Raw genomic sequence first — 14,936 nt, forward strand, 5'->3', positions numbered from 1 at the left:
TGATAATAATTTGTTACATTTGTTCTTGCATAAACATACCTTTATATAATTTTATATGATATTTATGCATTATTCTACTTTGAATTTTTCTGTCAAAAGAGCTGAAATATAGAAGCATAGTCCAATGTAATTTATTTAGAAAAAATTAACTTTCTTTCTTTTTGAGAGGGAGATACAAGAGAAGTTTTGGAAAATGAAATAAAACCGGAGATTTGCAGACTAACAAACTGATTTTTAACTATTATTTCTCAGGATTATAACATAGAATATTTATTTTCATGGTTTCTTGATACTGAGTATACTGGCTTTATTTTTTCTTTTAAAAGTTTTAGGAGAATCCTTTATGGACTCTGTATGCAGAAAAGTTTCTGAGGATTTGAAGTGGTAAAGGTTTTCTACTTTATTTTGTTGTTAAACAAAGATATGTAAATTATTTGAAATTGCTGAAACTCAAGTATGTTATCCTTAAAAGAATATGAAATCATTTGTAGGAGTTTATCCTGTTTCATGCAGTCACAGTTACTAATAAATAAAAGTAACATAGTTTTCTTGTTTTAGATATTTTAAATTATTTTTGTAAATCTAGAAGATGTTTAGATGATATTCAGTTTTTTTACTGTTTGTTTTGCTAGTAATAATTTACATGAATATTGTATTTGTAGAAAGAGGCTTGGTTTAAGGGATAATAAAGTCAACAGAGTAGTGTAAAATAACTGTTTTATTAAATGTATTTAAACTGTATTTAAAGATTTAAATGCTTGATGATGCTTTCTCTAGTAACAAAAAATTGAGGCAAGAATTAAACAATGCAGTTTTAATTTCTCTTTTTGGATATTCTTAGCAATTGGAAGCATGTGGTGAGGAGCCAGAAGACAGAGAAGATTTGAACCAAGCTGTTACTTCTCTCATGAATCTTCAATGTAGAATGAACATAATGTAAAAACTGTATTCATCTAGACACCAATCTTCTTAATTCCAAACTGATGAAACAATGAATATTTCTTCATGCTTCATTGTATTTGGTGCTTGGTTTTTTCAAAAAATATAAATTATAATGAAAGTTGCAATTTTAAAAGTCGTGCTTTGCTTTCAATTTTCTGTTTGTTTTACTTTTTATTAGCTCTTTCACAGTTAATACACCAAAAATGTGTTTAATTATTTTTATAATCAATAACAAGAGTTTAAGTTTCTTTGTAATTTTACTACTTAGGGTAATAGGAATTTTGAAATATAGAGTCTGTAGTAGTTCTTTTTCAAAGCAATGAAACAGGGCATAAATGTATTAGTGACAAAGTTAAAAGAACATAAATTTTGTTTATAAAATTTAGTATTTTGTTATTTATTTATTTTTTTAAAGTCTGTGGATTATACCCATGGTTTTATTTATACTGATAACTTGTTCTGTACCACTGAATAACACCATTAGCCCAATGAAATATTTCTGCAACTTGATTTGAAAGTTTGCCCTTGAGGCAATTAGGAATTGGGATTATGCAATTATTGATTAAACTTAAATTCTTATCTTTTTTAAAAAAATTAGGGATCCAGTTTGCCCTTTTTATAATCATCAATTAATTAGAAAGAACTGGACCAACAGAAAAATGACAGAAATTGGGAAAAATAGATGGATGGATAAGCAAACATATTGCACAGTGCTGCAATGAATTCATAATGGAAGGACAAATGACAAGAATTGGTGCTAAGAAGAAAGACATATTTTTTTCTTTGATGGCTTAATGATCAGAAGTAAACTTAATCATGGTCAGACCAGCTTCCAGGTTACTGTAGTGCAGACTATACATTAAAAGAAAAGTTTTCTTTTATGTGGAGAGTAGAAATCTGTGATAAGAAAGATACTTGTGGGGCAGACATGCCTTTGCACTATTACCCCCAAATGACAACAGTATCATATTTGCTAAGTCTGAAGAAGAGAAAAATAATTGGATGGCAGCTCTTGCTTCTCTTAATTAAGGATCATATAGCTGAAGGCAATTATTTTTTGTAGTTCTATGTATGCAGTACTGTAGAAAAGGTTTTATAGAATTTGTATGTTCTATAAAATGATAGGAAACTGGAATCTTCAGTTGATTAGTTTTCTCTGTTGTATTTAAAATGTTTTTTTTTTTAATTTATGTATCAACAAATTCCTTTCCTTTTGGTTTTCTTCTTAGATTTGAAATTCCAGATCCAAAACCTACTGAAGCAGACAAATTGGCAATAGAGAAAAGTGAACAGCCATTCAGTGTTGGACTTCGAAATAAATATGTCCAACCAGGGCAACTTAGGTTGTAATTGAATATTACATTTTCTATGTGCCATTACATGTTCAGTTTATAGTAAACACAAACGTTCTTAGCTCTTAATTTAAATGTAAGTATTAGTGCTACCTTTGTGATCATTACATTCCCAAATTTCTTTATCTATGAAGCTATTTTAAATAAATTCTCTGAAGAAATGTAGCATGCTATTTGCATTAGGTCTCTCAGGCATGTGATATGTTTACAAATCAAAGTGTGTTATGGTAAGTAAAACTGAAATGGGAAAGGGAGGGGCAGCGTGGGGGATAAAGGAAAAAGAAAAGCAGCCAGTCAGGGGTGTATCCAAGAAAACTCGGTCCTCCACTGTTTCCTTCCACCTCTTTCCCATAGAGAACTAATGAACACATAAGCCGGAATTCTAAATTAAGAAGGGTCCTACACAGAGCCTGAGACCTGGTCACTTCCCTTCCCTTCCTCCCCGAGTGGGCTGTCCAGAGCGATAGGGTGACAGGCGGTGGGGTTCTGCTCTCACGGACAATGAGGTGATGGCCCGCGGGATCCCAACCCATTGGAGGACAGTGGCCCTGCATCCCTTGGCTCCTCAGGACAACTCTCCACAAGCACCAGCTGCTTTCAGGTGCAGGGACGCGGTGAAAGCCCGGGACAGCGGCGGAGACTCCCATGGGTCAAGTTCGCGGCCATCCGCGCCCCTGGCCCCACTGGAGGCCGGCTGGCGCGGGGAGGCTCGGCCTCCCGTGGTGGCGCCACGTGGGGAAAAGTTTGCAGGAGCGCTGAGGGACCCCGCTTGACCTGAACCCCGCTCCCTTTGTCGCGCCTGGTTACGCCCAGGTCACGCCCAGGCCCCAGCGCCCCGCGGCATCCCCACCCCAAGCCTCCTCCTCCGACCCCAGGGGTCGCCTGGGGGAAACACCTTGGGGCTCCTCAGGCGCGTGGAGGAGCAAGTATCCCGGGAAGACCCACGGTGCGCGAGGAGGGTCGGGGGCGCCCGGCAGGGCCCTCCAGAGGGCAGCCCCCGCGCCGCCCTCGCCCCCCGCCCCTCCCCCCGCTCCTGCCCCCCCCCCGCGCCGCCCTCGCCCCCCCGCCCCTCCCCCCGTGCCGCCCCCGCCCCCCGCCCCTCCCCCCGCGCCGCCCCCGCCCCCCCCCGCCCCCCGTCCCCCCCCCGCCCCCCGTCCCCCCCCCCCCCCCCCCGCGGCGCCCCACAACCCCCAGTGCGCAGACGCCCCCGCCCCAGCGCGCATGCCCTGGGCTCGGGAGTGCTTCCGGCCCCCAGCCGCCCACGTGATCCTATTGGCCTCTGTCTGATCCCAACCGCCACTGGCTGCGCAGCTTGAACCTCTTGCAGCCCGGAGGTTAGTTTCCTGCGTGAGCAGCAGCGGGGGCGTTCTCCCGCGCCAGGGCTGGCGAAGTTCCGCGGGGTGGAGGGACGCCGTGCTGCGGGAGGGAGGCCTCCGTGTCAATTTTTTTGTGCGACCATCCGCTGCGGAGCCTGTGGCGCGCGGGAGGCGAGCACGGGACCTCCGCGTGGCAGAGCCATGGATGGACCGGATCGGGGCCTTGGACTCCGCAAAAAGCTGCGGTGGCGGTCCCAGTGAGACTGGGAGATGCGCTCCCAGGTCGGTCTGGGGGGCCGGCTCCCGGCGGCGGGGCCGGCCAGACTCAGGCGCCCTTGCTCGCTTGGTCATTGGGCTCCAACAAGGAAGAGAATGGGAAGCCGGGTCCTCCGCCTGGTCCTGCTCAGACCCCCGCGGAGAAAGGGGAGCGAGTCCACCTTGGCCAAAGAGGACATCCTCGATGGGTTTTCCAGGACCAGCTTTGTCCCTTTTGAAGCGCTGGAGGTAAGGGCCCCCTCCCCCCCCCCCGTCTGCCTTTATGCACAAAAATTGGAAAAAAATGGTTTCTGTGTTCCTTCCAGATACAGCAGTTACTTGCACTTGGCTTCTGCTCCTAACTTTGCCACTCTAAGCAAATTTCATAATCCTTTGTACCTCATTTTAAAGGTGTTGAATATATAGATTGCTACTATCCCTTCCAGCAGTGGAAGTATGTGATTTTACAGATGACTGAATGCTCTGAATAAGATTAAGAAAGGTTGTTTTTTTTGTTTTTGTTTTTTTTTTTGTTTTTTTTTAACAGTGTCTACAGGTCAATCTAAAGTGCTGTTAAGTGTCCTCAGCTCTTAGGTTGTTTGGTATCATTGGAAACTATCAAGTTGTTTTTTACAATAGGCTCAAATTTTCACTTGTTTTAGTGTTTCACTTTGACTTGTAGTGATCCCTACTTAGAACTTTAGGGAAGATGGGTTAACTAGTGCAGAGGATGACAAGATGTCTGGAAAAATCATTATTTGAAATACTCTCCAGATAAATAAATAAATATTCTCCCAGTATTAGAGATTGAACTTAAGGGTGTTCTTCACTGAGCTACATCCCCAGCCTTTGTAAGAATTGCTTTATTTTGAGGCATGGTCTCCCTACATTGCCCAAGTTGGCCTTGAACTTGTGATCCTCCTGCCTCAGCCTCCTCCATAGCTAGGATTGCAGGCATGTGCCACCATAATTGGCACTCTGGTTATATTATTTGTTGTGCCACTATATGAATTTTCCACCTGTTCTTCTAACTAAACTTAATTGTGTGTGTATATATATATTTATTTATTAGGGGATTCTATCCTAAAATGAAATAGCGGCATAAAAAGGAAAAACCACAAGTATTACAGAAAGTCTTTAAATAGATATTGGTTTTAGTTTTAGCATGTATATCCTGTGTATCTTTGTGCACGTTATTCAAATCTCTGATCACCTGGCTCCTTGGATGTGAATTCGAGTGATAACATTGCTTTTATTTCTTTATATCTATAGGATAAATACTGGCATTACTCAAATAAGAAGGGCTTAGAATTATAACTAATGATAACTCCTTCAATAAGATGTTCTAAGAAGTAAAATGGGCCTATGAAAAATTCTTTAAACATAAAGTCCTATCCACCTGTTCATCATTATTAATTGTTACTGTTGTTAGGCTTTTCATGCAGAATGCATGCTACTTAATTAATATTTGGATTATCAGATATGAGTCTTAATTTGTGGAATATAGTTTTTCTTTAATGTTATCAAGACATATTGCATTAATATTTATTGGTACTATCTTTGCCTTCCTAGAGAAGTCCCTACATTATCATCATTTATTTTATTTATCGAACGTTTATTTTAAATAAACATTTAAGAATGTGTATTTACTATGCTCTGCTTTAGCTATATCAAATTTTGACACACAGTGCTTTGTTTTCAATGTCATTGAAATTACATTGTGATTTGCTATAAAACCCTTGTTTTTTGTAAAAGAATGCTTTTGAAATTTATTCCTGTCCTAATATTTTTTTTATTTGCAATTGGTTTGTTGACAAAAACCAGGTCATTTGTTTTATAGTTTGTCTTACTCAAAATTTTGGTGATGTATCCTTGTCACATGTTTCTTTGTTTCCTCTGTTTCCTGAAATTTGACTATTAAGTCTAGAGCCTTAATCAGGTTTTAATGACACATATCTGGCAAGAATATAGTAGCCAGGCATGGTGGCACTCGCCTGTAGTTTCAGCTATGCCGGAGGCTGAGGTACGACGAGGATTGGTTGAGCCCAGGAGTCAGCCTGTACAACATATGGAGACTCTGCCTCCAAAAAATAGAGAAAAAAGAAAGAACACTTCATAGGTATTATTTTTGTGTTACCATTAACTGACAGTAACATGTTATCATCTTTTCTAATGTTAGCCATCAACAATTATTGTCTGCATCTTAAACAGTAATTGATAAATGACAAGAATGTTATGTAAACATTACTTTTAACTGTTTGTTGAGATATTTCTATAAAACAAACTTACTCATATAAGCAATTTGACTCCCTAGATCAAATTCAGTCAGAAAAGGTCATGTGAAAATGGGATAATTTCTTTCTCTTTACTCAATGTTTTTTTTTAAATAATGGACTTGTTCTCTAGCATGAACATGATGAAGCACAGAATGAAATGTATGTGATTGTTTCAATTATGGAATCATGACACCAAATTTGTTCAGATTTTTGCATTAGAAACCATCCTGAGTCGCTCTAACATGAACTTCAATATATTTTCACAGATTTCTTAATTGTTTCAAGATCATCTTGTGCATTTATTATTGTTATTATTATCAATATATATTGTACAAAGTAATGGGTTTTACTCTGACATTTCCATATATACATGTATTATATTTTGGTCATGTCTACCCTCCATTCTACTTTCTCTTGCTCTTTGCCCACCCCCCAGTATCCTTCCCCCTTCCCAATAATTCCTTTTCTACTTCAATTCATCTCCTTCCCACTTTTTACCCTTTGAAAAAACACTAAGGAACTGTCTATTTGGATTTTTTTTTTTTTTTGGTGATGGTGGTGTGGAGGGGGGAACTAGGGATTGAAGCCAGGGGTACTTAACCATTGACATCCCCTGTCTATTTATTTTTACTTTGAGACAGGGTCTCACTAAGTTGCTAGGGCCTTGCTTAGTTGCTGAGGCTGGCCTTGAACTTTTGATGCTCCTACTTCAGCCTCCCAAACTGCTTGGATTACAGGTATGCACCACTATGCCCAGCTCTAGTTGGATTTTATGGTAAATCTATTTTTAGTTTTTTGAAGAATCTGTAAATGGTTTTCCGTACCAGCTATACTAATTTACATTTTCATCAACAGTTTATACAGATTCATATTTTTTCCACATTTCAACTAGCATTTGTTATTTTATTTTTTGCTTTTGCTTTGGTTTGTTTATTTATACGACAAGAGCCATTCTGAATAGGGTGACAGGAATCTCCATGTAGTTTTTTGTGATTTATTAAGGCTAAAGATATTATTTTTACATATATTTGTTGTCTTGTATTTGTATTCTTTTGAGAAATGTCTGTTCAGATCATTGGTCCAGTTACTGATGTGTTCTTTATGAAGATTAATTCTCTGTCAGATGACTAGCTGGCAAAGATTTCCCCCCATTCTATAGATTTTCTCTTCACTCTCTTGGTGGTTTCCTTTGCTGTGCAGCAGAGTTTTGATTTATTGTAATCCTATTTGTCAATTGTTGCTTTTGTTTCCTGAGATATCAGAGTACTATTCAGGAAATCATTGCCTGTTCCAGTATTTTGAAGTGTTTTCCTATATGTTTTCTTCCAGTAGTTTCAAAGTTTTATGTGTTAAATTAAGATTTTGATCCATTTTGAGTTGATTTTTCTTCAGGGTGATTGAAATCTAGTTTCAGTCATCTGCATGTGGATATCCAGTTGTCTTAGTACCATTTGTTGAAAAGGCTTTTCTCCAGTATATGATTTTTGGCACTTTATTGAGATCAGCTGTCTGATGATACATGGGTTTATTTCTGGGTCCTCAATTCATATATATATATATATATATATATATATATATATATATATATGGAGAGAGAGAGAAATTGTAATGATAATTGTATTATCTGTAAATAGGGAGATATATCTTATTTATGTTTATATATTTTTTTAATATTTATTTTTTTAGTTGTAGTTGGACACAATACCTTTATTTTAATGTGGTAGTGAGGATCGAACCCAGGGCCTCACATGTGCTAGGCAAGTACTCTGCTGCTAAGCCATAACTCCAGCTCGTTTATATTGTTTTTTGTTGTATCCATGTATATCTGTTTTTATGTTTATACCAGTTTTTTTTAATTAAAATAGCTCTGTAGTATACTTTATTTATTTGCTTGTTTCGTCATTTGTTTATTTATTTTTTGCATTACAATTCTTAATACACCTTTATACCACAATTTATCATATCTTTGTATATAAGGTATGTTGACACCAAATTCACATCTTCATATTTTGTATACTGATGAGGGTCTCTATAGTATATTTTAAAACAAAGGATTACAATGCCTACATCCTTAGTCCTTTTTTCTCAGAATGATTTTGATTATTTGTGGTCTTTGTTCATTCCAGATGAATTTTAGGATTTTTTTTCTATTTCTGTAAAGAACTGTGAAAGATGTCATTGGTATTTTGATGGTGATGGCATTGAATCCATAGATCACTTTCAGTACTATGGCTGTCTTAACAATGTTAATTCTTCCAATCCATGAACATGGAAGATCTTTACATCTTCTACTCTCTAATCTCTTTCTTCAGTACTTTCCAATTTTCACTGTAGCAATCTTTCGCCTCCTTGTTCAAGAAACACTGATTTCTTTCTCAGTCCATTCATTACTGATATATAGAAAAGCTAGTGGTTTTTGTATATTGATATTGTATCCCTACTACTTTGCTGAATTTATTTATCAGTTTTGAGTCCTTTGGTGGAATCTTTAGGATTTTCTCAGAATATAATTGTATTATCTGCAAATAGGGATAATTCAACTTCCTCCTCTCATATTTATATCACTTTATATATTTTTCTTACCTAATTGCTCTGGCTAAAGTTTCAAGCAATGTACTGAATGAAAAAGGTTGAGAATAGATACTCTATTTCCTGATTTTAGAGGAAATGCTTTTCAGTTTTTCCTTATTCAGAATGATGATGGATATAGGTTTATCATCTATAGCTTTTATTATAATAAGGTATCTTCTTTCTATATCTAATTATTCAGAACTTAATCATGAAGGACTGTTGAATTTTACCAAGGACTTTTTCTGCATCTATTGAGATGATCATGTGATGTTTATTCTTGATTCTATTTATGTGCTGTATGCTGTATTACATTTATTGATTCATAGATATTGAGCCATCATTGCATCCTAGGAATGAAACCAACTTGATCATGATATATGCTCTTTTTAATGTGCTGTTGAATTCCATTTGAAAGTATTTTATTGAGGATATATATCATCTATGTTCATCAGGGACATTGGTCTATGTTTTTTTGTTGTTGTATCCTCATCAAGTTTTGGTAACGGTGTTACATTGCAGAATGAGTTTGAAAGGGTTTCTTTCCATTTTAATTCATGGAATAGTTTGAGGAGCATTGGTGGTAGTTCTTAAAAATCTGGTAAAAATTCATCAATGAATCTGTCTGGTTCTTATACTTTTTGTTGGGAAACTCTTTATTACTGCTTCAATCTCATTGCTTATTTTTGATCTATTTAGATTTTTTTATGTCCTATTGGTTCAATTGTGGTAGGTCATCTGGGCCCAGAAATTTGTTAATTTCCTCTAGAATTTCCAGTGTATTGGTATATAGTTTTACTCAATATTGCTAATGATCCTATGAATTTCAGTGATATGTGTCATATTATCCTTTTTTTATCTCTTTATTTGTTTTGGTTTTCTTTTTTGTTTTGTTTTGTTTAGCTAAATATTTGTCAATTTTGTTCATCATTTCAAAGAACCACCTTTTAGTTTAATTGATCCTTTCTATCCTTTCTATTGATTTTTTTCCTGTTCTGATATTTATGATGTATTTCCTGCTACTGATTTTGGATTTGATTTGTTCCTGTTTTTCTGATGCCCTGAGAAATATCATTAGATTATTTGTGTTTGCTGTGGTGATTTTTTTAATGTATGTACTCATAGTTATAAAATTCCATCTTAGTACTGCTTTCGTTATGCTTCTGAAGTGTTGGTAATTATGCAACAATGGCTGAGTTATAAAGAATTGAGTGTATGTCTTAGTTGTGATTATTGATCCTGAGTATATCTTAGTTTAAGTTTCCTATGTTGTGAAACAGGAATATTTGTTTCTGAGTCCTGAATGATTCATTTCAGATTATAATGACAACTTTTATTACTGCTTAAGTTTTTGTTTTTATTTATTTTTAAAGTTTTTGGTACTAGGGATTGAACCTAGGAGTGCTTTACCACTGAGTTACCTTCCCTATTACCCCCTCTTTTTTAAAACAAATTTTTGAGATGATTTTGCTTAGTTGCTGAAACTGGCCTTAAATTTGTGATCCTTTTATCTCAGCCTCCTGTGTTACTGGGATTCTAGGCATATACCTCCATGCCTAGCATATTAGATAAGGTTTTAGAGGGAAAGTAAGAGAAGAAAAACTTGGAAGTGAATATTCAACTCTCTGTACCAAAGTAAATGACATTCTTTTTTTTTTTTCAATCCTGCCAAATATCACAAAACCTGGACATTATGAAGGAAAAAGAAAATAAAGTTTTTTTTTTTTAGTTTTTTTCAATGTAGTAAGAAAAAGTGGGAGCAAGTAAGTATTTTCTTATGCAATATCTTAGAAGAGTCTTCAACTCTTGTATAAAATAAGTGGTTTTTATCTTGAAATTGCATATAGACACTGTCTTTTTCTTATTAAACTGCAAGTGCTCCTGCGACCCCTCTAATAAATAAGCACCGCCCAACTTTTTCGAGGTCCAATACTATTTCCAAACCATGTTTCAAACATCCTGCCATTGGATGCACCCAAGAAGAGTTGTGCTCCATTGCCTCCAATGCCAGCATCTCAGAGTGCCCCTCAGGACCTTACAAACATACAGGAGAGGCCAGCTTCTTGTGTGGTGAAATCCACAAGTGTGGAGGAGACTTAGGTAAGGTGGGTAGGTTTGTTTTGTTTTACAGGATGAGACAAGGTTACGTAACTTAGACCCCCAAGAAAGTTAGTAACAGTTATTAATATGTAATAACATGAATAAGTACTTAACTAAAATTGGTACTGGGAAAAGATTATATGTAGTTTGGTGCAATGAAGAATAAGTTGCTATTTTAAGGAGCTTTTTTTTTCAAGCAAATAGCTGGTCTATAAACATTGTCTTACTTAATGCGTTTATTACAGATGAAAATGCTTATTTTCAAATGGAAATGTTTTTAAACAACAGTCTTTGTGCTAATTCATGGGCTTCTAATTTGTATGTCTTCTTTCCTAATTTTGAGATTCTACAGGGGAAATACTGGTGTCTACCTAAAATCAATACTCTATTTTTTAAAATGAGCTTTTTAATAGAACATATTGTGATTACCATTATGTGTTCTTATGTTCAAAGCATTGTTCTATGTGTACTTTTTTCTTTAAGTTTTATTTTTATTCTTCTTCTTTATTGTCTTATTTTTACTCCCCTATTATTATTGGTTCCCTTTGATCCTAAATTTGGGAATCTATTAGCAAACAGCTTTTTATGACTAAGCAATCTGTACATTCTTGCTTTATTCATGTGGAAGGTAGATGATTTTTCAAGTAAATGTGATTGAACATAAGATGATGTATTATGTTGCTTATAATCACACAATGATTTAAATGACTTTGAGAGCAATTTTTATTTTGAAGTATTCAAGACAACAGGTGGTCTTCTCATATCTGGTTGAAGGATTTTATTTCCTCCTCAGAAGTTTAGTGAATTCTAGCCTCAAGAAATGAACTCTTCCCATCACCTAATATGCATTTGGGTACTTTCTTAATTTAAAAAAACCCAGCAACTTGATTATGGTTTTTTTGTAAACTATCATGTGTGTCTTTAGAACATAGCAATTTGAATAGAAACACATCTTTAAAGAAATGCGTAATGAAGTTGTTACTTAGAAAATCAACTCTCTTATTTCTATTAAGACGTCTAATTTAATGTTTGTGGTATAAAATCTCATAAATCAGGAATTTTTTTCTGTGATGGAATCATTTTTCTGACAAAGTTTTCCAGGGTTACTACTTGGTAGTTGAGTGAAGCTTTGCAAAAAAGGTGATTATTAAGTTCAGTATTAAAATGATTGTGGGAGTCCATCAGTCAGGTGGAGGACCCTGTCCAGAGATTAAGTTCCTGAATACAATAGCTTGCCTGGGTGTGTGCAAGAATCAGATTGAACCAGCAAGGAAATCTAGAACCAAGTCAGGGTCAGAGACTTCATTTTGTGCTTGTAGCTCCTTTGCATTTCTTCATTGCAAAAGCATTTTCAGGATTTTTTTATACTTGTATTTACCCTAAAATTACATCCTAAGTGTGTAAGTTATTATACTCTCAAGTAGTTACCAAAGCATCTTTTTCCTGTATATAGAAATCATCATAACCCCTGCTTATAAATCTTTCTTCTGGATTTCCTCATTCAATCTATTCCAGTGAAGTTCCTTTGTACTTGGCTCCCCAGGAGGTCTAGGTTGTCTCTTAAAATTCTGGACTGTGCTACCAGTGACCTTACTGAAAGCTATTTCTTTTGATTCTCACCCTCTGCTCTATGACCACTTGGTGCCCTGTGTTAAGTAATCTTTTTTTAGTATGTTGCCTTTGGCAAACTACACATCTTTATACAATTTTTAATTATTTTTTCTTTTGATCTGGACATCTGGATAGTTCTTTGATGTATTGTTCCGCAGAACCCAGAATTATTTGTTTTTCCCTAGAGAAGCTGAAGAACCATTTTTTTATTTATTCATTACAAAAGTACATGTATGCACACACGTGAATTCTTGGGTGCCTAGGCATCTTAGTGCCTTTTCCTTACATTCCTGGCCATATTTGATGTGAATAGTCACCCTTTGGTCCTGATTTTTTATCTTCTGCTGCATCTCACTGTGTACCACCGTACCTTGCACAGATCCAGGAGGAGTCAGTTTTTGTTGTTGTTGTTTTTTTTAGATGGGGATTGAACCAATGATGCTTTATCACTGAGCAACATCAAAAACCCTTTTATTTTTAATTTTGAGAGAGTCTCGCTAAGTTGTTGATGCTGGCTTTGAACTTGCAGTCTTCCTGCCTGAGTCCCTGGGATTACAGGTGTATTCCATGGTATCCTGCTAGGAACCAACTTCTTATACTTTAACCACATCCTATTTTTATTTTCCTTGCTGTCACTCTTTCACCCATTGTCTGAATTGGAGATACCTGAATTCATGATTCACTATGTTCACTCTACTCTTTAAGAGGCAGCACATCTGTTCTTTTGTTAAATCCATGGGCTGATAATTTTCACTATGTGATTTTAATAGTGTCCCCCTATGTCCAGGTCTTAAATAAATGAAGTCATATTTAAAACTAGTGTTTTGTGGACGTACTTATGGGTGTAGAGATGAGAGCATCTTAATTTTAAGTTAGACCCAAATCCACTGGTGAGTATGCCAATGATGCGTCCACAGAGAGGGCACTTAAAGTGAAGACAAAGCAAAGGTGATGCCATGCTGCTGCATGCAGCTAAGGAGCACCAGCAGCCAGCAGAAGCTATGGGATCATGGCCTTTCCAACACCTTGATTTCCTTGATTTCAGATTTCTGGCCTTATAAACCATGCAAGAAGAACTTTGGGTTGATCTAAGCTACTCAGTCATGGTAATTTGTTATAGCAGTTATAGGAAACCAATATATCAGTAACTCCAATTGTAACTCCAATCCTGGTATTCTTCTGGTTGTACCTTGACCTCACTGTTACTTAGTGACTCATTACACTTATAAATCAACATATTTAAAACCAAAATCATTTTTTCCCTCCTAGACTGAAAAGCTAAAGATCATTTTTTACTTTTTTCCTTATTCTTTCACATCTACTTAGAAACCAATTCTTCTCACAGTCACCCTTCATAATGTCTTACATTTCCTTTGCTGAAGTCATTCCTAGGAAAATCCAGGCAGAGTAAGGTGAAAAATAGTATTGAACTAATCCTCAGGATGCTCTAAATGGAGCAAGCTGCCACATTTCTATTTGTTAATTATCACTTCCCAGTTCAGAAAACGCAGTTTGCTGTGATTGATTTTCTGGGTCTCAAGTTTCTTTACAGACTGATCATAACTTTTAAACTTTTAATCCTCATCATTTTCAGGATGCTTCTAACTCTGACCACAATATTTGACTTATTGTCTCTCATGTGAAATCCTGCTTCCTTTCCTTTCATAATTGAATGGCCTGATTGCACTTACAAAAGTGCATGTATGCACACACATGAATTCTTGGTTGCCTAGGCATCTCAGTGCCTTTTCCTTACATTCATTCCTACTATCCCATTCAGTGGATCCTGGTTTTTTTTTTTTTTTTTAACTTAATGAAGAATTTTTTTTCAGATTTTAGCATAGAATACTTTTTACTTAACATGTCTCACTTGTGCCTTTTTATTTTTTATGTATATGTTTAGGTAGTATGTTCATATATTACATAATGCTAAAGATAAAAAGGGGAATACAGTGAAAATCATCCTTTTCTGCTTTGTCCTCAACTAAATTCTTCTGCCCAAGGGCAACCAATTTTGACAGTTCAAGTCCCTTTCAAGAGCTAATGAATGTATGCACATTCAAGTCAATACTCATACTATCTATTGTTCTTTTCCCATGGTCATGTGCTACCTATACCATGTTATTCCTCACTTTTGGTACTTAATGATTCATTTTGGATATCCTTATTAGAACATAAAGGGCCTCCCTTGTTTAAAGATTGAATAATATTACATTGATGGATATAACAGGATTTACTTACCCTGTCATCTAAAGATAAATATTAGGGTTAAATTGTTATTGTTTAAAGCTTAAAGCTAGGTTAAATTTTCCTTTTGTCCTCTTCCAGCTATAGGGCAGGAATTGTATTCTCCAGCAAAATCCTATAACAATGTAGGTATTCAAGAGAATTGGTGGTATAGTATAGAGAATTGACAAACATTAATAAGTAGAGCTTCCACATATCCAAGTATATTATATACAATGAGAATTTGTCATATCACAAAATTTTAGTATTTATTTCAGTTTTGTATTTGT

General features: G+C 36.2%; 1 protein-coding gene across 1 annotated transcript in view; it reads left to right on the forward strand.

Annotated features, from left to right (window-relative positions):
- The first annotated feature begins 3,982 nt into the window (after nucleotides 1–3,982).
- LOC143641067 (ankyrin repeat domain-containing protein 26-like) overlaps nucleotides 3,983–14,936 on the forward strand; it is a 106,537-nt gene continuing 95,583 nt past the window's right edge. Inside the window, exons 1-2 of the mRNA XM_077108491.1 lie at nucleotides 3,983–4,114; nucleotides 6,272–6,300. Of these exons, the coding sequence (XP_076964606.1) occupies nucleotides 3,983–4,114; nucleotides 6,272–6,300 (161 nt within the window). The remainder of the gene's footprint in view (nucleotides 4,115–6,271; nucleotides 6,301–14,936) is intronic.

This window comes from Callospermophilus lateralis, unplaced genomic scaffold (genome assembly GCF_048772815.1).
Source record: "Callospermophilus lateralis isolate mCalLat2 unplaced genomic scaffold, mCalLat2.hap1 Scaffold_84, whole genome shotgun sequence".
NCBI classification, from domain to species: Eukaryota; Metazoa; Chordata; class Mammalia; order Rodentia; family Sciuridae; genus Callospermophilus; species Callospermophilus lateralis.